Genomic DNA, 24,996 nt, shown 5'->3' with positions numbered 1-24,996 from the left:
CTTTACATTTTGGATTTTGCACAACATACAAGTAGGGTTGATGTGAAAGAACTAAAAAGCATCGAAGGCCTGGTGTACGTACTTCCGAATTAGAAGTTACACCGCCCGATCGAGGTACGCTGGCCGCTAATGCAGAGAAGCACCGTCTGGCCAGGACCGCGCGCCCCGCCCCCCCCCCTCCAGCGGCTCCCGCGCCCTCCCGCGTGTCGGGACGGGACTTGGGGCGCATGCGCGCTCGCCGCTGCGGCCGGGGTCGGCCTCCGGTGACGTCAGGACGCGTCGCGGGTTCCAGCCCCGAGCCCCGGGCCCCCAGACTCCCGCGCAGGTCGGGCGGGGGCGGGGCGTCAGGCCAGCTGAGCTATCCCGTCAGACCGCGCCAGTTTGAATGAAAGCTCCTCAAGATGGCGGCGGCTGGGGCCGAGGCGCGAGGAGGTGAGGGCTGGAGAGCGGCACCCCTCACTGTCCCCCGTTCTCCAGGCAAACTCCCGAGGCCCGGGAAGCGGGGCCGGGATCCGTGGGCCCGCCAGAGCGCGACGCGGCGAAACGCCGCCTCCCGCTCTGCTGACACCTTGGCCCCCAAAGGCGCCCCGCGGGCTTCACCCTTCCCCCGGTCCCTGACCCTTCTCACGGCACGGCCCGCTCGCTCCCCGCAGTCTCTTCCTGCATCCCGCTTCCGCGGGGCCCGGTCCGCGCGCCCTGCCCCGAGGTCGGCTGTCTCTCGCTCCGCGGAGGTCCCGCGGACTCCGTGGCCCGGCCCCCGCTGCCCGTTGGGCCGGAGGCCCCTCCCCGCCTGGTCGCAGTGTGGAGGTATTCGGGCGGCCGCCGCGGCTCCTGGTAATCCCCGGGGGGGTGCTCGAGGGCCTGTGGGCACGCGTGTGGTTTACTCCTTTGTGGTGGTTTGGGCGGGACGTTTTGTGTTCGGGCTGGCTTTTTAACTGGGAAGCGGGAAGTACCCGGTGGTGTAAATGTGACCTCAGTATCAGAGGAAAAAAGAAATTGGGGCTGAAGTATGAACGCTAAGGAAATAAGTGAGCATACACCCCATTTGGACGCGCTAGAAGGGTAAATTCCCCGTCGGAGAATATCCCAGTAAGTGGGTGTTTGAAGACGTAGCCTCTGCCTTACGGTAATTTTTATACCCACCGGGAACTTGCGTGTTATTTTTGTGGACGCCAGAGAATTAGATCCTAGCGTGTGTGTGTGTGTGTGCGCCTGCCTGTCTCGCGCACCCTCTGAAAGACTGGAATTTTCAAGGCATTCTAGAATTTAAAGATATTTGCTAGCACTACTCCTGTCCACCTAGATTATGAACTCATTATCCCCAAACTTTTCTTCCACTAGGGGTTAGTGTTAACCTAGTTTAAGGTTTTTGTAGTGGTAATGAAATGTTTAATCTTGCAAATGAATTATCTTCTACATTATCATAGATAATCGGAATTGTTAACCAAGGGTTTGCGGTTTTTTATGTTCCTTTTTTTTTTTTTCCCTCAAAAATAGCATTTACGTCGAGGGTTGTCTTGAACCTCAAGTTAAACTAGGTAAAAATGGTAGGGACAACAGACATACACACCTTGGGTGATACCCAAGAGGAACCTCCTTTGCACGTGATCAGCATCGTGAGGTTAACTTTACACAAAACATCCCGAAGTTTTTTAAATGGAAGACATTTAAGTGGTCATTTCTGTTGTACCACTCTCTTGCACCCAAAGCACCACTCCACAGTAAGCAGTCACTCCCCCAAATATTTTTTTGGAGAAAATACCTTTCATTTTCTTGGTCTAGAATTACGAATCTTTTGTAGAAAGCGGGGTGATGGAAATCGTGCTTCAAGGTTTCTGACGATGAAGCCCCAGTGTGAGTTGGGGAGGGTGAGGGAAGGATATAATAAGAGCTGCTGTGTGTTCTCTCTTCCTTGGAAATTACCTCAAAACAAAAGGTTATCACAACTACCTTGGAGAGCTACCGAGTAAAGCTTGAGTTTACTGATAGATTTTGTTTGGTTAATTCCACTTGCACCCCCGCATTTTTTTCAGTGAATCTGAAACCTGGAAAGATGGAAACATCACTAAAGTCATGTAGCTAGGTAGCGAAGCAAAGGCTGGGGCAGAGGACCCTTGATTCTCTGGAGTGCTTACCATAACTCGAGCCGTAAAACCACGTTTATTACATATTTCTAAACATCAGTTTGTGTTAACATATTTTATATGCCATGTGGTAGCATACTGTTTACACAAAATTGAGAGTAAAATCTTTAGCACATTTAGTTACTGGCTTCTGTAAGGTTAATTATGAGTGTGTCTGATTTTTTTTAAGCTTGGTATGGATTATGTAAATTGAGTACTCTGTTTTGTAAATCTTGGCTTTAAAAACAATGCAGGAAATGAGTATTATGAAAACAAATTCTCCATTATTTGTAACAATTCTTGGGCTTATTTACCTTGATAATAATACAGCATAGGCAAAATAATAAATGGACTTAAAATTTCATGCAGCATTCCAGAATGGGAAAAGTAGGGCATGTGATTGCTGTATGACTATGTTACTGTAGAACTGTATTTCAATTAGATTTCATTTCTTATTGTCCAACGAAGAGAAAGGGAAAAAGTTGTTTTTAATAACTTTTAAGGCTGTTTTAAAATATATTTAAGATATTTTTAATAAGTTTGTCTTAGGATCTACATTTTATTAAAACTGATTATATTCTTTATATTCTATGTAGACTATAATGGAAAAGGTAAAAACTATCTCTGTTGCCGTTTGCATCTATATGTAATTTCAAGAAAGCTTACAGACATGAAACTTATTGTTCAGGTGGCTTAGTAGAAATTAATTTACATTAGTTAAGCATAGTAGGATAGAGACCCATGAAAAAAATCCAAGACCAGTTTACCAAAATAGTTCTTTAATGCTTAACTTTTTCTTGAAGACATATAAATGGTTTCTTGTCATATGAATTTTCAGTCCTGTAAAATTGCTAGTTGAAGGGTGGGGATATAGCGGTCTTAAGTTTTTCCTTTTTTTGTTTTAATTGAGTAGCTACTTCATTAGTAAAGAATTCTATTTTCTTATTGTAGCTTGGTGTGTGCCTTGCCTAGTTTCACTTGATACTCTTCAGGAATTATGTAGAAAAGAAAAACTCACATGTAAATCGATTGGAATCACCAAAAGGAATCTAAACAATTATGAGGTGGAATACTTGTGTGACTACAAGGTAGTAAAGGTAAGGCAAATATCTAGCCCCTTAAAAGAGACCTTATCAGACTTCAATTCAGTATTTCATATTTCTGTAACATAAAAAGAACCTTAAAAGTAAGCAAAAGCTCTTCTTAATGTTAAAAATTCTAAGTCATAATAAATTTATATGTCCTATCATCTATATTGCCAAATAACATTGAGAGGATTTTGAAGCATTAAATGTTCTTGCATTAGAATATTTTAAGGTACTTATATCATTCTACATCCAACTCTTGATTATCTCCATGTGGATTACCAGAGCAAATGTTTTATCTCATGTTGGCTTCTGTCATTCATTTTGTTCCTGAATCATATTTCCCCACTATCACCTGAAATAAACCTAGAAATTCAAACCCAATTTTAGTGCTGTTGAACCTCCTCAGGAAGCATCACCATTTTGTATGTCCTGTACCGTGTCAAACTCCAGATGTGAGGTTCTGTGGTATAATAGAATGGCCTGGAGTTTAGAGTCATTTCTGATCTTCGATTGGTACTTTGTGGCTTTATCAAAGTCATTTAACTTCTCGGGGGCCTCACCTGAATTCCTGTTTCTCTTTAAAATGACAGGTTTGTTTTCCTAAGAACCTTCCTCAATCTAAACCTTATGATATATTTTTGAGTAATTCATCTTTCTGTAGTCTGCTCCCTCTCCAAGAACTCTTTTTTGGTCATTTATTTGTCACTTCTTCCAGACAAATGAATTGGGAATCTTTCTCCTTTGTCTTCCATATTGATTCAGTCATTAAGTCCAGTTCTTCCTCTGAAACATCCATCATCTTTTCATGTAACTACCTTCCCCACTCAGTGGGATTTTATGATCAAGCATTTCACCTACACTCTTCAGCAACCTTCAACCCCAAAACAGCCCAGTCACCTGCCATCTTATTGTATAAACTGTGGCCTGACCAGTCTAGCCAAGAATATCCTATAATCACACGTACTGATACCATTAAAGCTTATTTCTCATCTCACTCCACTCGGTTCTACATAAGGTTTTTATCTGTTGCTTTCTTTTCCCTTTCTTGTCAGCAATTTTTCTAATTTTTTATTACTTTTCTGGACTTCTTACTCTATCCTTCACCTTCGTACTCAGCCACAGACACTGAAGTGTATTTACTTCCCTGTCTTCCACTTCCGTGAAATATAGGATCCTTCAAGTATGAACTCTGAACTTTACACCAGTTATCTGTATCTTTGCTGTCACTGTTTTTCCTTTTCCTGTCCATCCCTGTTAGAACTTTGCTTAATCCATGATGCCTGCTTTTTTTTTCTTTTTCTTTTTTTTTTTTTTTTTGTTCTTAAGCTCTCTTTTTCCACTTACTTCTCTCAGTCAATAAAACCTATTCAGGTCTTATCCAATCTTTCTTCAGCCTTGTCTCCCCACTCAAGCATTCCTGTCCTCTACTTCATTTCCCATTAACTTTTTCAAACAGCTTTGTCAAGATGTAATTCACATACCATACAATTCACTAATTTAAAGTGTACAACTCAGCTTTTAGCATGCTCTCAGAGTTATTCTAAAGTTGACTGTGGTGACGGTTGCACATTTTCATTACGCCAAAAAGAAACTCCGCACCACTTGGGCACTACTCCCCAAACCTCCCCAATCTTCTTACCCCACTAGCCCTAGCCAACCAGTAATCTACTTTCTGCCTCTGTAGATTGCCTATTTGGACAATAGGCAATCTACAGGGTCATAAATAGGACCTTACATTATGTATGTGGTTCTTTTTGATTGGTTTCTTTCATTTAGCATGGTGTTTTCAAGGTTTGTCCATGTTGTAGCATGTATTAATACATCATTCCTTTTAATTGCCAACTATTCCATTATAGGGATGTAGGATATACAATTTATTCCTCACTTGGACATTTGGGTTGTTTCTGTTGGGGGCTATTATAAATAATGCTGTTATGAACATTCATGTAGAGGTTTTTGTATGGACATGTTTTCATTTCTCTTGGATATATACCTAAGAGTTGAATTGCTGGGTCATACAATTTCTCTGTGTTTAACTACTTGAGGAACTGCCAGACATTCCCACTAGCAGTGTTATGAGTGTTTCAATTTCTATACCTCCTTACCGACACATTATTATCTGACTCTTTGATTATAGCTGTCCTAGTGGGCATGGAGTAGTACCTCAAAACCAATCCTTATGGTTTTGATTTGCATTTCTCTGATGGCTAATGATACCAAGCATCTTTTTTGTGCTTTTTAGCCATTTGTATTTCTTTGGAGAACTGTCCATTCTGAGCCTTTGCCCATTTTTTTAAATTGGGTTTTTTTTTTTTAATTATTGAGTTGTAATAGTTCTTTATATATGCTAGATAGTCCCTCATGAGATACACAGTTTGTAAAAATTTTCTCCTGGAGATTGTCTCGTCACTTCTCATTAACTTTTTAACCCACTTTATTCTGATTTATGCCCCTATCAGTGACCTCCTCATTCCAAATATGAGGACCTCAAATCTTACTCTCCTTCTTAGCAATGTCTGACACTGTTTGCCTCTTGCTCTTCTTTGAAATTCTCTTGTCCAAGGAGAGACTGCCTATGCTCATACTCCGTCTCTACCATCTATTAGTTGAGTGACTTTTAGCAAATTACTTAGCCTCTCTGTCTTTCCGTTTCTTCACTTATAAAGTGAGGATAATTATAGTACCCATCTTAGGGTTATGATTAGCATTAAATGAGTTGATATAGATAAATGCTTAGAACAGAGACTGACCTGTGATGTTCATATTGTAGAAGTGTTTTCTGTCATTGTTACTCACCTCTATCTCCCCTCCTTTTCCCACCTTTTTCTTAGTACTCTTTCTGAATCTCCATTGTCTCTTGCCTGTCCTTCCTCTGAAATGTAGATAACCTTCACAGCTCTGTCCTTGGCCCACTTCTTACCTTGAAATGACTCTGTAGATGACCTCTTTCCCAGTGGTTTCTACTTCTCTCTGTTTGACTCATGACTGCCAAATCTTTGTGAGGCATTGACCTCTTTATGGACTTCATTTCAAACTGGACACTGTACAGGTTCCCAAATTCAACATATTCAAAACTGCACCTGTTTTCCTCCCTCAAATCTGCTTCCTGATCTAGTAGTGTTCCCTATCTAATCTAAGAAAACCATGATACCTCCAGTTACCTAAACTTTTTAAGTTCAGACATTTTTAATTCTTCCTTTCTACCTGCCATCTAATAGGTCATCAGATTATATTATCTTTGTCTCTCTATTTGTGTTTTTATGTTCATTCTTGCTGTACTTGAACAGTTAGTTATGTAGGGGTCTGTGCCTACATTGAAGGAACTACCATTATTCTTACACAGGATTCTGAATGTTGTAGTTAGGTTTAGATAGCTTTTGCTCTTTGGTTTCCCTTTTGCTCTTATCAATCCTTTCGGTTTCTTGTTTTGGAATAAGCACCCTTACTTGCACACTTAGGTCCCTTCTAAGAGGGACCACTTATATCCCTCCTTTCTTCTTGTTTCTAGCACAAATTACTTAATCTGTGAGCCAGTATTATTTCCACATATACCCTTTTACTCTCTCCCCTCTCATGTTCAGGGCACGTGAAAGATCACATGACCGTGTCCTTTTTTTGTGTGTACCCCTCCATTTAGTTCGTAAGAGACACTGTTTCAATACCATATTCCTCAAAGCCGTTACAGATGCTTCTAAAACACAGTTCTGGTTGTGTTAGGGCCTTGCTTTAGACCTTTTAATGGCTTGTCTACCAATCTAAGCTGAGACCTTTTGTAGTGAGGTTCTTTATTATCTGGTCACCAACTGCCTTTCCAGCTTCATCTCCTGTGACATATCCTACTTTTTATCCACACGGAAATACATATAAATTCTTTCATTTAGCTAAGATTTAATGAGCACCTACTATGAGCTGGGCAGTGTTCTACGCATTGGGGATATAGCTTATATTCTAGTTCCTTGAACACATTATACACCCATGTGCCCTTTTGCTGTTCTCATCCAGTTCCCTCGCTGGAATACTGTTGTTTCCCTTTTCTCCTTGACAGAATTCTCTTTGGCCTGGAAAGTTCAGCTGAAAGGTTACCACTTATTTTTGAGCTTTCTGCCCTCCCCCCATGTCCGTAAAATTAATTGCTTTATAGTCAGGACTTAATAAGCACTGTTTGTATTATTCTAGAACTTGACACATTTTATAGCTTGGTTTCATACCTTCTCTGCTAAATTGTCAACCATTTAGGGCTAGGACTAGGTCTTACTGTAGTCTCTAGTACACAATGGGTATTTAGTTAGTACTTAATGAATTGAATTGGCTTTTGCATCAGTGATTTCTCCATTCCTCACAATCACCAGTACACTAGATATTCTTAGCTTCAGACTTAGATTAAAGCAGCAATCTATTGACTAATAGCTCCTATATCATCTTTCTATAGTCTCAATAAACATTTGAGTTTCTTTTGTGTGTCAGGTACTACGTTAGACTCTGGTAAAAATAAAGGTTAATCAGAAACTGTCTCTCACCTTAAACTCACAGCCTGGTGGAAAGATGGATAAGTACACCATCCATTAAAATATAGTATAATAAGTACAGTGGCAGACTTCATTACATATCTGTGGGAGGTACACCAGGGCCAGGTCACAGAAAGCTTCCCAGAAGAGGGGATATCCCCCTAAGACCTAAAAAAGACAGGTACACTATAACTCATGGTTTTAGTACAGAGAAAGGAGTGCTAGAATATGGGAGTTGGAAAGGATGAGAGATGAGTGAAGGAACTTTCACAGCATTCTACAGCAATGGGGGGTCACTTGAAAGGTTTTCAAAGAGTGATACAGTCAGATATTCAGAGAATTTTCTGTCTGCAGTAAGGAAAGTGGATTGGCGGGGAGGGGAATGACACACAATTTAAACATTCTGAAAGGCTGTTGCGGTGATCTGGGCAAGAAATTATAGTGCTTAAACTAAAGGAGATAAAAAGAAATAGGTAGTTTTTTTGTTTTTGTTTTAATTATCATGGTTATAAAATGTACAAGTCTATGGTTTAGTGGTCGGGATTGGGTAGGAATCCAGCAGTGAGGGATCTACATCTATGAAAACATGTGTTTCTGACTTGTGGTGGTGTAGACAAGATTGCTTACCAAGACCCAGCAATTTAGGAGGATTCGGATGGGAGGACCAGGTTGGGTTTGGAGAAGAAGGTTGAGGACATTTAACTGTAGGATGACTGGTAGGGAGTTGAGAATGTGGCTCAGAGTCAAGAGTGAGAACTGGAAAACAGATTTTGAAGTAATTGGGAAAAAGATAGCAACTGAAGCTCTGGGAATGGATATGATTATCCATTAATTAACAGCTATTTATTGCCATCTGCCATGTCATATGCTAGACACTGGGGATCGCAGCAATTAATGACACAGAGGCATGGTTTCTGATACATGGAGTTGATCTTTTAGTGAGAGTAGAAAACCTTAAATATAATTGTACAATGTACTTACAGTTGAGGTAAGTGCTAATGTAACAGAAGGTTGTAACTTCTGGAGAAACTAGGCAGCCGTTCGTGAGAAATGGTGTTTAAACTCAGCCCTAAAGAATGGAAAGAGAAGTAGGGAAGGGTCTTGAGGCAGAAGAGAGCCTGACTTCTTCAAGGAATAGAAAGTGTGAGTGGAACATAGCAAGAGAGATTGAAAGGAGGCTAGAAGGATGGGGAGGACCCAGAAAGTACAGCTCCCTACAATCCAAGAAAAGAATTTGGGCTTTATCTTAAGGGCAGTAGGGAAACATTAACTAGTTTTGTGCAGGGGAGTGACGTGATGAGATGGATGTGTTGAAGATGGTGTTCTGGCTGTTGGACCTTGAATGGTTTGAAAATGGTTAGAGGCTATTGCAGTATCAAGCAAAGAAAATGTGAGAAGAGAGCAAGGACTGATGAGTAGTATGGTGGGTGAGGTGGGGGTTCTCATGGGAAAAACTATCAAAGCAACTGAGACAAACTGGCCAGAAAGGTAGGAAGAAAACTGGAAGAATGAGTCATGAAGCCTGAGGGAGAGAGAATGTTAGCACAATAGGGAAGAGGCCAGTGGGGTCAAGAAGATCCATGAGGGACCCATTGCATTGAGCAATGGAAGAGTCATTGATGCTGTTAAAGCAGTGTTTGTGCATGGTAGAAGACGCCGAAATAGAATGAATTAAAGCATAAATTACAGGTGAAGGACGCCTGGGTGGCTCAGTTGGTTAAGTGTCTGCCTTTTGCTCAAGTCATGATCCCAGGGTCTTGGAATCAAGTCCCACATTGGGCTCCTTGCTCAGTGGGGAGCCTGCTTCTCTCTCTGCCTGCCAGTCCCCCTGCTTGTGTGCGCGCTCTGTCTCTGACAAATAAATAAAATTAAAAAAAAAAGAAATCAGAGGTGAGAAAGAGTCAAGTAGTATGGATAATGCTTTGAAGAAGTCTAGCTTTGAAGAAAGGGAGAAAGGGCTATGTAGGTTTTAAAGGTGTTTATAATTTTATATTTTTATTTAAAAATATAGGTAATATCTGCATGTGATTTTAAAAATTGAATGTTCTAAAAAGTTGAATGTTCTTATACTGAAAAGAAGTCTTCCACCCCTGTGACCTTGAGTCTCCTGTCTCTCGACTTTTAGTAATTTATCCTATTTTTGAAATTCCTTATATATTCCAGCATTTATATATCAAAGGAGGTTTAGTTTAATTTTGCTTTTAAAAAATGAGGGAGGCTTAAAAAGCTAAAAATAAAAAATGTGGGAGGTTTAAATGCTGGTGAGAGCAAGTAGAGGAGAAACTGAAGAGATGGGAGAGGTGTGATAATTGATGGAGGAAATACATCTCTTGTATCAGCATCCACCTTTTCTCTAGTTACATGTCCATGGAAAGGTGAAAATTAAGGGAGTTTCTGTTTTTCTCTGCATTAGGAACAGAGGTCTAGGGCTACTGAAAATAACGGGGGAGGTAGTGGGAGAGTGACCTTGAACAAAGTGGAGAAGTTCCTAGTTTGGGAACTAGCCAGTTTGGGAAATGGAATGAATGCTCACTGGAGGAATGACAGGGCTCTTACTGTTGTGAATTCATGTCAGGGTCCACTTGAACAAATTGTGGTAGTGTCAGTGCTGTATGGTTTTTCTGCAACATGTTGCTGCCATGTTCACCTTTCATACAGAAACATTTCTGACAAAACCAAATACTCTTTATTAACATACTTAGCTCATCATTGAAGGACCAGAACCCCCAGGCACATTGGTAAGCCTTCTCCCTTAATAAGCAAATATTAAGAGAGAAATATTACCAAAGCTTTGACTTCATAAAGTATCCAGGTAGTTCTTTGTCTCTAGAACCACCACTTACTGCATGACACATACTGGCAGAATTGTCCACCTCTAACATAGATTAATATTCCTGAAAGACTGCACTCAGAGTGGTTTGTTAAGAACTGGAATAACATAGAAATCATTTGACTAAAATCCATATTTGAGACATCAGGAAAAGAGAACTCCAAGAAAGGACTTTTCCAGGGTCATGTTGCTCAGTTGTGTCAGTCTTGGACCACTAGCCCAGGTCTCAGAATTGCTACTTGGTCAGTTACTGTCCTGAAAATCCAGTGACTTTCCATGGAACACTAGTGTTTTCATAATTAGATTCAGGCTGTTTTACCACTAATACTGAATATGATGATTTCAAAACTTTCAGGAAAGATTGGCTAATGGGAAGATAGTTTTTGTTTTTTGTTTTCCCATATATATATATATATATATATATATTTTAAGTTTTTGTGCTTGCTACCACTTACTGGCTATAGACAGCAGATGACAGAACAAATATTGAAAAAACATGAATTACTATCTACATTAAGTTTAACAGCTTGTATTTCTTTTAAAGATTCATGTAGTTACTCTTGTGATTTTTTTATATTGCATATATGTTGGCAGCCATATTTTTTGTTTTGCATTCAGAAACAGTCAAAGTCTAGGATATAGTAGGCAATTGTGCTTGGTTTTGGGGCTATGAAGAACAAGATTTCATCCCTCTTGGTCTCTGGTTAAGTTTAGAAATGGGAAACAAGGGGATTGGCAGTGATCAGTTCTCCTCAGGCAAGAGAGTCAGGAAAGACTTCACGGGGTAGGTGACATTTGAGCTGACTTCTAAAGATGAGTAGGTTTTCCACACGTAAAAAAATGAGACCAAAATAAGTTTGTTATGGAAATGTAAGAGGCCACTGTAATTAGAACTTTGTAAACAAAGGAGAAAGTGGTGAAAAGGCCTGGCATCTTCAAGTACTAGCAGCCACAGTTCAGTATGGCTAGAGGGTGGTGTGTGAATGGGGCCATGATGGAAGACTGTGTTAGAGAGGCATCAGGGACCCAATCAAGAATGATCTTTGTTATAACAGAAAGTTTGAACTTCATTCTTTAGGCAGTGGGGGAGCCGTTAAAATTTTTAAGCAAGAAAGTAACAGAACGACTGGTACTATGGATTTCTTATTTTTATAAGAAAACTTCACTTTAGTAAAGAAAAATTGGGGTGTCACCAGCCAGAGGCAGGGAAACCAGTTAGGAGACTAATGCAGTAATCCCAGCAAGAATTGAAGGCCTGAAGTAACTAGAGCTATGGTAATAAAGATGGACAGGAACAAATATCTGAAGAAACTTGATGACAGATTGAGAAGAGGAATCTAGATTGAGCTCCTGGTCTGCGACTCATGTGACTGGGTAGATGATGGGTAAGATTATACTTGATGGGGAAAAGGAGAAAAAAAATCCATTTAGGAAGAACAGTGGTGAGTTCCATGGAGATAGATGGATGTAAGAACCTGTTGGACACCCAGTAGGCTATTGGATATATGGGGGTGCCAATAAAATTTTGGAAGTCATCAGCATATAATTAACACCACTGGAGTGATGAGGTTGCCCAGAGAGCGTTTAGAGCAAGAATTTTTAACCTCTGGAATCCAGATATTCTCCATTATCCAAAATAGTACATATGTGACTTTTGTTAGGGGAAGGTCCATAGCTTTCTCCAGATTCTCAAAAGCGATAAACCTTACTTGGTGTGGAAAGGGGCCAAGGACAGAGCCCCGAGTATCTGCATTAAGTGATGGGCAAGGATAGTAAGTAGTCTCAGCAAAGAAGACAGTAAAGGAATAATAGTGAAGAGAGAAATGTGATGTCAAGTAACATGAGGACTGAAGAGTCATTGGCTTGGCAATTAGAAGACTGGTAAATTATTTCTAATAAACAAGATGGAATCAAATGTATTTGTATGTAATGAAGCTTCCCACAGAAACACTATGGCTTCTAAGAATTGTAAAAACCATTGGCCTATAAAAAAGGTTCAAATGCCTCTGTCGAGTATTCAAGGCTAAAATTTGCTCTTGCCTTGCCATTTAACTTCTCGCTTCAATATTCTGAACTTTAAAGGTAGCCAAATCCATCTCTTCACTGTTTTCTGGATACTTCATACAAATCTTAGCTCCATGCTTTTGCTGGTGTTTTTCATCCTGCCTGCCCTGTTCCCTACCCAACAAATTCTATCAGCCTTTCGCAGTTTGGTTTGTTCTGCTTTCTCTGTGCTCCTTTCTGACTATATTGATTTCCTTCTTTATATACTAGTGGTAATTATTGTCTTGTTTTGTCACTTAAAATTGTACTGCCTTGCATTGCTACTTACTGTACATATTATTGCCTTCTTTTCCCAGAGATTTTACCCCTGAAGACTAGCACTACCCTACATCTCATCACACCCCCTACACCCCCTAGGGGCTGAACTTTCACATACTTATTTTAAATACTAAAATATTTGAATGAATTTAACCTAAGCCAAATATAGTGGGGGAAAATGTGTTTAAGACAAAATTCTTATAATGCATTCTAAATTATACAGGAGTGATTGATGGATCATTTTACAACCGTACTCCATTTCTATGGGTAATCAAGAGTTGACTGCATATCAGAATAAAATACTGATATATATGAGGCTTATGAACTTTTGGACTTTTATTTGGAATTTTTAATGAATTAATTAAATTTGTTAGGCCAAACTAATTTTTCTGTGTAAGATTACCAATTTTTCAAAATGGAAATATCTTTTTTGGATTTAAAGTAAAATGCACTTACTAAAATAAGTCTACAAAGTAGAAGTAAAATATTACTAGTATTTCTATACTATTTTGCCAAAGGCACTCATGTTTTATAAACATCTTTACCATCCGTAAATTAAGTAGGTACTGATGGGATTAACATACAAAACAGTCACTAACAATGCAGCTGGCTCATTACTAAACAATGTGGTATGTTACTTTGGAAGCTGACTTCAGAGGCCTGGTGTTACTGGTTTTGCTGAATGATAATTTAGCTTAATTATCTGATTTGAAGCCAGTGTTTCTGTTTCTTCCATTATTTGCTGACAACTGTTGGCATAATCCAGGGTATGGTAGGAAAAACTGTAGCAGAAAAAAAAAGGGCCAGAGTTGCATTGCTGCATTCCAGAGTCAGAAAAATTAAAAACTTTCCTAGATAAGAAGTACAATAGGTATGTTAGATACTGCCACGTGGGTCACATTATTGTTGACCAGATATCAACATAAATCCTAAATTGTAGTAGTTACCTGACAGGAGGGAGAAATCCGTGTTACACTTAGCCAGTTTGACTAACACTTAAATATGTCTAACTAAGCTTTTCCTTTTTTCCCTGAAATCACTGTATGTATTTTCAAGAAAGTACAGTTTTTTGCATATCCTCACACCTTAATTTAACCACATTTTCTAAACAGGTAAAGCATATTTTGACCATTTTCATAAAGAAGGAAAGTTAATTCACAGGCACTATTGCTTTTTGAGTAGAATATACTAAAACATTGAGACGAATCAGTGGGAAGAATATAAACTTAATCACTGGCTGAGTGATTTGCTTCAGCAAAGCTGCCTCGGGGCTCCTTTACCCCAGTTTGTGCCTCAGTAACATTTCCTAAACCTTCCAGGTTATTTGGCATTAATCAATAATAAAACAAGTGTTATACATGCCCTTTATAATAAAAACTTAAAAATTTCAGGGAAAAGCAAATGTATCCCAATTAAGTTTTTAATCCATATCTATGATTTAAAACAACTAAAAACTGTAGAATATACAGTTTAATCACTTTCATATTTTAGAGTGTGGATATATGTGAGTTATTCCAGAGGACAAAGAAAAAAATTGAAGGGCTTTAGAATTTTTTTATTATACACACTTAACCACCTTTTTTAAGAGAAACTTAACATGGCGTTCTCTGATTTTAAGGGAAGAGAACCTAGTCAAGTCACTGGGGTAGGAAGGCAGAATTCTAGGGACCATGGTGGCCACAACAGCAGTCTGAGGGATAAATCAAAATGTTTGGTGTTAGGTGGCTTGAGTGCCTGCTACCTAATCCATTCACGGGTGAGTCTAAATAAGGTAAGAATTCTCTGGAATCGTGATGTCTGTCCAGTAGAAACCATATAAGCTTAAATTTTCTAGTAATCACATTAAACAAGTGAAATGAAACAGGTGAGACTGCTTTCAAGAATATATTTAATTGGGGGCACCTGGCTGGCTCAGTCAGTAGAGTGTGTGACTCTTGATCTCGGGCTTGTGAGTTTGAGCCCCACGTTGGGCATAGAGAGGACTTTAAACAAATCAATCTTTAAAAAATAATAATATATTTAATCCAATAAAAGCAAAATATTTCAGTATATAATCAATATTTTTCAAATGTTAAGAAATACTTTACTTTTTTGCGTGTTTAGTGTTTGTAATTCAGTGTGTATTACACTTAAAGCACATCTCAATTTGGACTAGTCACATTTCAGGTGCTTGACAGCTACATGCTGCTAGGAATGACTATTGGACATTGTGTCTCTAGAACATCTAAGGGATGTGTGCCCATGATATTGAGAAATAGAACTTGCCTTATATCCAATGTAAAATATTAAAATTACCTGCCTTAGAGGATGCCTACATCTGTGCTGGCCAAGTGAAGCACTAAGTAGGTCATAAATTGTTAGTTTTGAGACTGCCTGTTTCCGTGATCAAGATAAATACGAAATACGACTTTGTTTAATAATTACTGTTTAGTAAAATATTCATGAATTTCAGTACTCTTATGTTCACGTGCAGTTTACCTATGCTCAAACATACTATGCCACAACTAAATTCTGCACCTAATTTATGTAATATAAAGAAAAAAGTTTTATGTTTGTATTGCATCCACTAGAAACCTCTGACTCAATATATTCTGAGCTTTATTAAGAAGAATGATAATGGCTACCTTACTCTTTAAGATATTAAATTCTTTTAAGTAATTAGGACTCATAATCTGATTTCAATTTTCTTTTATATTTTAAGGATATGGAGTATTATCTTGTAAAATGGAAAGGATGGCCAGATTCTACAAATACTTGGGAACCTTTGCAAAATCTCAAGTGCCCATTACTACTTCAACAGTTCTCTAATGACAAGCATAATTATTTATCTCAGGTAAACAAAGGCAAAGCAATATCTCTAAAAGACAATAACAAAGCTTTGAAACCTGCCGTTGCCGAATATATTGTAAAGAAGGCCAAACAAAGGGTAGCTCTGCAGAGATGGCAAGATGAACTCAACAGAAGAAAGAATCATAAAGGAATGATTTTTGTTGAAAATACTGTTGACTTAGAGGGCCCACCTTCAGACTTCTACTACATTAATGAATACAAACCAGCTCCTGGAATCAGCTTAGTCAATGAAGCTACCTTTGGTTGTTCATGTACAGACTGCTTCTTTGAGAAATGTTGTCCTGCTGAAGCTGGAGTTCTTTTGGCTTATAATAAAAACCAGCAAATTAAAATCCCACCTGGTACCCCCATTTATGAATGCAACTCAAGGTGTCAATGTGGACCCGATTGTCCCAATAGGATTGTACAAAAAGGCACCCAGTATTCTCTTTGCATCTTTCGAACTAGCAATGGCTGTGGCTGGGGTGTAAAAACCCTTGTGAAGATTAAAAGAATGAGTTTTGTCATGGAATATGTTGGAGAGGTATGTTCAACTTACAACAAACAATGGGTGTGGAAGGTTTATGCTTTTTTTACATCAGTAACAAATATTGGTACTTTTTATATTACCATTTGCAAGTGAGAGAAGGGTTCACTGGCATTGTTAGAAATACAAACTTGTATATGAACAAAAATATATATATAATCACAAACAAAATAGTCCTCTTTCAGAAACACCCATTCATAGTCATTGAAACCGGCATTTGTAAAATATGGCGACTGTTTTTTTACATAAAAGCCCTAAGAAGAAAATCAGATCTAAACACCTGCTGACTTTGAAAACTTTTAGATTATAATTCATCCACTTGACTAAATATGGTTAAGTGTAGTTGGCAAAACTCAATATCGTATCAACATGAGAGATACTGTAGGGTAGACAAATGCTTTCTTAGCAAGTGTTGTAAAATAACTTTAAAAGCATTTATTGAATCCACCAGAAGATCCAAATTCTTTGTAGCTCAGCTGGAGACTATTCTCTAAATTACCAGACTGAGCAAATTTATTTTTATATGTATAATGTAAATATACAAAAAATAGTATTTGCATGTACCACATACTATTCTAAGCACCTTATGCTTTAACTCCTTAATACTCTCAATAACTCTGAGGTAGTAGTGTTATCTCCGTTATTATAGATGAGGAAACAGGCACAGAGAAGTTCAGCAACTTGTACAAGGTCACATTGTAGTGAAGAGGAGCTAGGATTCAAAACCAAGGCTCCAAGATGAGTGCACTTTGCCGCTGTGCTACACTTCCTCAAACTGAGTGAAGGACTAAGCTGTGACTAGAAAATACAAGTGTGACTTGCATATCTCAGGTTGTCACATCTGACATTTTAAAAGTTATGTGGAACTAGGTCATGTATAATTATCTGTATTCATCTAGAATTCTGAGATTAAATTGGAACCCTACTTCGATCCTTCAGTTTTTATACAACAGCAGGTTATTGTAAATCACTATATGGGATACCAGATCTTGTATAATCAAATTCCCCTCTGTTTTGGCTTACTGAATGCCATAGTTAAATCTGGTTGACACCATGAATCACTTTAGACATTTTTGGTTTCCTAAGCTGAGCATCTGGTAAAGCTGTGTTCTTAGAACTGTAGACGATGGTTTTGAGCTACAGAATTTCATGAAAACAAGAGTGTCATCAAAACAAATATTCACACAAAGTACTCTAGAAGAGCTGGATGGAAAGATGTGGAAAACTAAGGGCAGAAATGACTGCAAAAGAATCAAGGCTGTTTAAGACAGGAATTAGGACAACCCACAGTTAAGAAATTGAGACAGTACTACTTTTATTCCAATTTATTCAGATGTTCAAAAAGCTACCCAATTATAGCTTTCTGTAGGACACAATGGAATGTAAAGGACTAAATTTACAAGACACTCATTTGCAACAATGTGGATGGAACTAGAGGGTATTATGCCTACTCTACGAAACTAAACTTTCCATACAGTTGACTGCAAATTTGACATGCCTTCTTTCCTGTATTTGTAACAGATTTCCATTTGTAACTGCACAAATTACAGGAAAAATAAGCTTTTAGAGTATCTTTACTTTTTTTTTAAATTAACATATAATGTATTACTGGTTTCAGAGGTGCAGGTCTGTGATTCATCAGTCTTATATAATACCCAGTGCTCATTACATCACATGCCCTCCTTAATTCCCATCACCCAGTTACCTCACCCCTCTCCCCCTCTCCCCTTCAGCAACCCTGTTGTTTCCTATGATTAAGAGTCTCTTATGGTTTGTCTCCCTCTCTGGTTTCACCTTGTTTTATTTTTTCCTCACTTCCCCTATGATCCTCTGTTTTGTTTCTTAAATTCCACATATAAGTAAGGTCATATAATTGTCTTTCTCTGATTGACTTATTTCGCTTAGCATAATACTCTCTAGTTCCATCCACATTGTTGCAAATGAGTATCTTGTAAATTTAGTCCTTTACATTCCGTTATGTCCTACAGAAAGCTATAATTGGGTAGCTTTTTGAACATCTGAATAAATTGGAATGAAAGTAGTACTGTCTCAATTTCTTAACTGTGGGTTGTCCTAATTCCTTTCTTAAACAGCCTTGATTCTTTTGCAGTCATTTCTGCCCTTAGTTTTCTACATCTTTCCATCCAGCTCTTCTAGAGTACTTTGTGTGAATATTTGTTTTGATGACACTTTAATTTCTTTACCTTTGTAGGCATTAGTATGTTAATAAATTTATGGATGAGTGTGTTTCTTCAGTTCAACAATAGCTATATAATATACTATAGTTTTTTCTTTTTAGGTAATCACAAGTGAAGAAGCTGAAAGACGGGGGCAGTTATATGACAACAAGGGAATCACATATCTCTTTGATCTGGATTATGAATCTGATGAATTCACAGTGGATGCAGCCCGATATGGAAATGTCTCTCATTTTGTGAATCACAGTGTAAGTGATACTTAAAGAATAGACAGGACTAATCAACTTAGCACTGTTTTTAATGATTTTCCATAGTTGAGGAATAATTATCTTTAAATTACTTACCCTTCTCATATTTCCAAAGTATAATACAAAGACCTCTTTGGTTAGGTTATGGTATTATTGCTGTATTAGGAAAATTCACTGAGGTGCCTACACAATACCATGCGTTTTGCAAGAGTTTTTATGTGTTACTTCATTTAATCATTCCAAAACTTTGTAAGTTGGGTTTTGTGTTAATGTAGAGGACGAAGTTAGTGAGCGGAGGAATTAAGAGGTAGAAGGGTTAGGAATCACATGCAACTGTAGAAGTTAACATGTAACATGTTAATATATTTATAAGATTTAAGAATTTGCAGAGTAAGTATTTAGGGCTATTTTTCTAAGTTACCAGTTACTATTTTTAATTCATGTTTGAAAAGAAGTTAGAATACAGCTGGAACCCTGATTATAGAATTTTATACTCTATCAACTATTTCTAAAAATAAGGGAGATGATTAGTTACTGGGTACCTACTAAGTGCCAGCAGATAAGGGTAAGTTATGTAGCTGCCCATATAAGAAAGTAGGCCATGCTAAACTTATGATGGATTTTATACCAAGAAACTAGTTTACGTTTAGTAGTGAAATGTCAGAAACCTTCTGAGTCGTTTGTTGTTTTTTGATTTTTAATGTTTTTCTTTTTAATTTTTTTCAAATTTTTTTCTTAATGATAAATTTGAGATACTCTCAAAACAGATGTATTCTATACAAGGACAATTAAACACTTATTTTGATTTCTTAGGATGATTCACTAGATGTTTCTTCTTGCATTGTCCAGAATTTAATACAGAATTCTCAAAATATTAAACAATTCCAAACAGAGGTTAAAGCAATGAAACTCCATTCAGTATAAAATTTGAGTTTTATAATGCTGACTTTTTTTTTAAATAGTTATATTCTATTTCACATTACTTTTCTCTGTATCACGTTACTAACTGAAATGAACTACATACAGGTGAAATGATAATGTTATCTAGGGTTTGCATGACAAGTCCTCAGAAAAGTTAAAAGGTTGAGACTAGGTGAAACAATTGGTAAAAATGTTAGTAATTGTTAAAGCTGCAGGGTGAATGTATGTGGATTTATTATTTTCACTAGTGTGTATGTCTGAGATTTTCTATAAGTGAAAACAGTATTTTTTAATTTGCGTGCCTCAAAGACCACTAAACAATAAACAGTGTAATTCTAACAGAACTTAAAAAATAATAGTCGAGAAATTATTTTATATGGAATGTAGAAGAGCCTGTTCATGTCATTTTTACTTAAATGGGTTCTAATGTTCCTTCTTAGTGTGACCCAAATCTTCAGGTGTTCAATGTTTTCATTGACAACCTTGACACCCGTCTTCCCCGAATAGCATTATTTTCCACAAGAACCATAAATGCTGGAGAAGAGCTCACCTTTGATTATCAAATGAAAGGTATGGTTCTCAAGTACGGTTTGATTGGTGTTCACTTGTTTCCATATGAAGAATCAGAGTAGGAAAAGACCTGAACCAAAAGATCTGAACCAAGCAAATATTAAAGAAGAGAAAAAATGAGGCTCTAAGAGTTGTCATTTTACTCAAGGTCACAAAGCTAATCTGACAGAGGTAAAACTAGAATCCAGGTCTGCCTGACCTTGAGCTGAGTAATGCTCTTTTCTCTGTATTCACGTTGCCACCTGCTTTTTTCATAATTTCCATTTATGAAAGCTTATCATACACATCTTTTCTCAATATTATTTGTATTTTAAAATTGTAAGGCATACATTTCTGAATATTTACTAAGAGATGTATATTCAAAAGATTGAAAATACGACTTAAATCACAAGTGAACTTATTCCATTCCTACTTGGATTTGGCTTTTTTTTTTTTTTAAATGGTACTTTTATTTGCTTTATTGTGACAATATCTTTTTCTTTGTTTTTTTCTAAGTATTAATTACAGGGTGTTACTATTTGGCCTTGCTTTATGGCCCTTAAGTAATGTATGAAATTGAATGATTGTGTATTGGATTTTCCCAGTTAAGTTCCATCATTTCCGAAAGCTGTTCTTTTAAGTATGGGCTAATAGTATATGCTTTTATCTCTTACTAGCCCACACCGTCCTTTCAAGATAATTCATAATGATTTGTCTCTGAATATTCACATTTACTTAAAACTGATAGAAAATTTGAACTTCCTCCTGAATTGTCGTAATTCTTACTTCTGTATTTCTTTTTCTATGTAATCAGGTTCTGGAGATATATCTTCAGATTCTGTTGACCACAGCCCAGCCAAAAAGAGGGTCAGAACTGTGTGCAAGTGTGGAGCTGTGACTTGCAGAGGTTACCTCAACTGAATTTTCAGGAAATAGAGCTGATGATTGTAGTTTTGTTTTTTTCTAATGTTAACATTTCAAAAAAGTATTTGGGACTCTTCTCATATTATCAAGATTATATGCTATGTTAATTTACAGTTCATATTTCAAACTATTGGCCAAATGTATTACTGATGCTTCTGAAGAGAACACAGGGTCACACAGACTAGTTTGAAATACACATATTTAGTAGATACCAAACATGAAAACTATTTACATATGAGCATATACATAACATAAAAAGTCTGTGTGAATAAAGAAATGCCTCCTTCAGTGTTTAAGCATTGAATTGATAGCGTAACAGTCACTAAGATCAAATATTCAACCTGCGTACCTTGATTTTAGAGAAAGTTAATTCAGTTTGGACAAATATATACAAGTGCTATTCTATTATGTTGTCATTCCCATTATTACTCACTGTACTTGTATTTGAGACAAACAGATGATACTATATACTATTTTCCTACTTTCATTAAAATATTGGGTCTTACTCATACATAAACTTAAGGTTTAAAATTAAATATAAAAAAATTTACAGCTTAATTCATATTTTGAAGCAATCTAGACTGTTATGAGTCATGTATGTCTGAACCAGTAATTCTTAAAGACTTATTCCCTTAAAAGAATAATTTCCAAAAAGCTCTACAATTCTAGAATGGCTGGCCATTATGCTGCTTCGAAAGGCCGGGGCAGTAGGACCACAAGAGGGTTTTTGGAGTGCTGGGCAGAGGGAAGGGAGCACTTGAAGGGCCCCTCTTAGTAACGCGAATTAAGAGATCCATGTTGAGTTCCTCTGGTCTAGACATAAACAGCAAAACAAGCTACTCCTGAGTGCAGTTGCACCTAACAGTAATGTTTCATACAATACATTAATATTACATTTTCTGAATTTCAGGCAGTTTTAACATTTCCACCAAATTTAATTATTTTTCTATTTCCTGCAGGCTCTTAAAATAATCTATATTTTGGACTGATACTTATTTTTTATACATGAATTTTTTAAATGTGATAAAGCTAAACTTGGCTTGGCCAAAGTGTGTACCTGAATAATGAGAACTTTTTTTACTTGAACCATGAAGACTGAAATGGACTATATTCCTCGGTTTTTGTTTTGCTGCATAGTAAAACCTCAATCGGGGAAAAAAACGTGTTTTCATCTCTGTCTTGTGGCATTTGTAATCATGGTGTCCAACATGAAGGTAAACGCAGCAAGTAAATCTGGCTTTCAGTATTCCTAATTAAATTATACCTAAGCTCATTGCCCCGTTGCTTTAATGACCTAAAATAAGTTGGGGTAAAACTGAACTGACTTCAAGAATGCAGCACTTCAAATATCTTCTTAATCCTTAACCTCTTTTTTGGGAGAAGCTACACTTTATTATGCATTATGTTGCTACCACATGACTTTGCTCTTTCATAATACAGGGTAAATTCTTTACATGTTTGGAGTCTCAGTGTATTAACCAAAATCTGCTGAAGGTGTCAAGGAAAAATACATTTTTTGGTGCCATTTCTTAGGTTTTCTTTATGAGAAAATAGTCACATGGTGTCAGTGGTGAGAAAGCATCACAGATTTACAGGTGCTCCAATGGCCAAGCTTACTTTGAATTATAATTCTTACAGGTTTAAATATGTAATTTTAATATTCTTAAAAAGTGTTCTGTCCAGTTATTCTTGTCTATTTCTTGTGTTAAAAAAAAAAATGTAATGTAAAACAGGAGGGCAAAGGGAAAGTGGCTATTTTCAGTAAACTTGTTTCATTTTGTCCTTATTACTAGAAATTTAATGGGTCTTTGAGATTTTAATTACCTCTGTTACCTTTATTTTATTAAAAAGCTGGACTTAATCAGTAAAATAGGAACTCCGTACATGAAGCTGTTAAAAGCCTTTAAGTCAACATTTAGCTTCTTTAGTTTCCCAAGTTGTCAGAATTTGTTCTCTCAGTATAAATATAGACAATATTCAAGGGTGATATTTAGATCGAGTTTAAACTGTAAATCCACTGTGCAAGTTGTATTAGTATCATTGTTTTCAGTACCTACATGAGGATCGTGATACACGGTAATCTCAGGGTCTTTTCCCCCGCTCTGTGCAAAATCCAGACTGCATTTATTTTTCTTACAGTTCATTTTTCTTTAGCAAAATAAATTTAGTTTGGCATTTGATTTTCTATTTATCGTGGCTTAGCTTTGTTTCTGAATATTTTACCATCATTTCCAGTAAGGCTTACAAAAGGGTCAAAAAAACACCCATGTATTCTGGACTACTTGCTTTTGCGATTAACCGAAGGTTTTTATACCATTCCTTCAAAGTTTATCATTGTCATGGTTGATCCATTTGAATAGTAAAGTAGAATTTTACATAGCATAAAGTGAATATGGATGGATACTTGTAAAATGTCTTGAGCATTAGTCACCAGGTTACTTGAACACATTGTACTAAATAAAAACTGCCTGGAACTGTAAGGGAATTTTAGATGGAAAGCTCCTATTCTTTGAGCAAGCTATTAGGCCCTTTCTCTGTGCTCCTCATAAACCCGTGAGGCTGGCGCTCTCAATCCTGTACTGGTTAGGTAACATTAACACACCCAAGATCACCCAGCTCGGAGCCAGTAAACTACCTATCATGTCCTCAATTTTGTACTTAGTTTAAACAAACATGTAACTCTTGGATTCCTCTCTAAGGCAAATGTGGCTAGTCACGGGCTGTTTCTGATTATCTTGGTTTTTGAAACTTTTTTTCACTTTTCCTTTTCTACTTTACAGTTCTTAAAGTAAAAACCAAGTAGCCACTAGAATTAATCCTGCCCAGAGCTGCGCTCTTTTTCAGAGGCATGATTTCATAGTGGCTAAGACCACGGACGCTGAGCTTGAATTGCCTGCGTTGTCAGTCCCAGCTTCACCCCTTCCCAGCTATGTGAACTACCTCTCTGTGCCTTAGCTTCCTCATTTGTGAATGGGGAGAATAAATTTATCTACCTCAAAGGGTGGTGGCGAGGAATAAAGGAGTTGATATCCAGTGTGTAAAAAATGAAGCATCACAGCATAAGCACCATATGTAAGTATTTGCTACAATTATTCTGTACTGTAAGCCTGTACTTTAAAATCTTTGGTGACCACTACAAGTTGTTTCGTGTTGTATTTTTTTTTTTTAAGTTCTAGTGCTCCTAGCCCTTAAATTCATTCAGCTGGCATTTATTATGCTAGGTTCACCTACAAAACAATGAGCATACGGCAGGATGTTAATACTAAATTGACAATGTGATTATAAAGTGCTAAAAATTTCAGAAGAATGTTTCCAGGCACGTTTTGAATCCCCACTCTGGGTTGTAAGCAGCTCGACTGTTAAGATGAGGTCTTTGGTGTCAGTGAATATATAGTTACATTTGATTATATGATTGTAATAATGAAATGTAACTAATTTTTAGAGCTATAAATAAAAAAAAGTCTCTGGGTTCTTGTATTGGGCCTATTGTAGTTATGACTTGATATTCAACCAATGATCTGCAATTTCTATTGGTCTCTTTAGTGATTTTATATTCACTTTGCATGTAAGTAATGGTACTCATAGGAGAGAGAGGTAAAATGGGATGAATGTATTTTTACCCCAGTCATACTGAGTCTGTGGAATATATTTCATCAAAAGCTGGGAGTAGCTCTTGAGCTAGAAAAGGATCAGTGCGGTGTGGTGATAATGTATATATCATTTAGTTTAACTGATCTGCAAATTGTTTTAGACTCCACTTAAACTCGTTTTAAGTGAAATCTCTCCTTTTGCTTCCTTAATCTGTAAAATGCCAGCATACCTCAAAGTGTTGAAGAATATTTAATAGAACTTTATTAAACACAACTATGCAAAAACATAACCCACTGACGGACTTGAAGGAAATCAAACAAC

General features: G+C 37.3%; 1 protein-coding gene across 4 annotated transcripts; it reads left to right on the top strand.

Moving 5' to 3' along the window:
* Positions 1–259: 259 nt before the first annotated feature.
* Positions 260–24,880, top strand: SUV39H2 (suppressor of variegation 3-9 homolog 2). Of its 4 annotated transcripts, none has more exons than XM_027593375.1 (6): positions 260–432; positions 3,075–3,220; positions 15,570–16,241; positions 18,544–18,690; positions 20,052–20,181; positions 20,975–24,880. In XM_027593375.1, the coding sequence occupies exons 1-6, from the start codon at positions 402–404 to the stop codon at positions 21,079–21,081; spliced, it is 1,233 nt and encodes a 410-aa protein (XP_027449176.1). In that variant the 5' UTR covers positions 260–401; the 3' UTR covers positions 21,082–24,880. The 4 variants fall into 4 exon arrangements, with proteins under 4 accessions (XP_027449176.1, XP_027449177.1, XP_027449178.1 ...); XM_027593378.1 differs by lacking the exon at positions 260–432 and adding an exon at positions 643–834; XM_027593376.1 differs by lacking the exon at positions 20,052–20,181.
* The last annotated feature ends 116 nt before the right edge of the window (positions 24,881–24,996 follow it).

This window comes from Zalophus californianus, chromosome 9, assembly GCF_009762305.2.
Source record: "Zalophus californianus isolate mZalCal1 chromosome 9, mZalCal1.pri.v2, whole genome shotgun sequence".
Taxonomy (NCBI): Eukaryota; Metazoa; Chordata; class Mammalia; order Carnivora; family Otariidae; genus Zalophus; species Zalophus californianus.
This window is presented reverse-complemented; position numbering and strand designations above follow the sequence as displayed.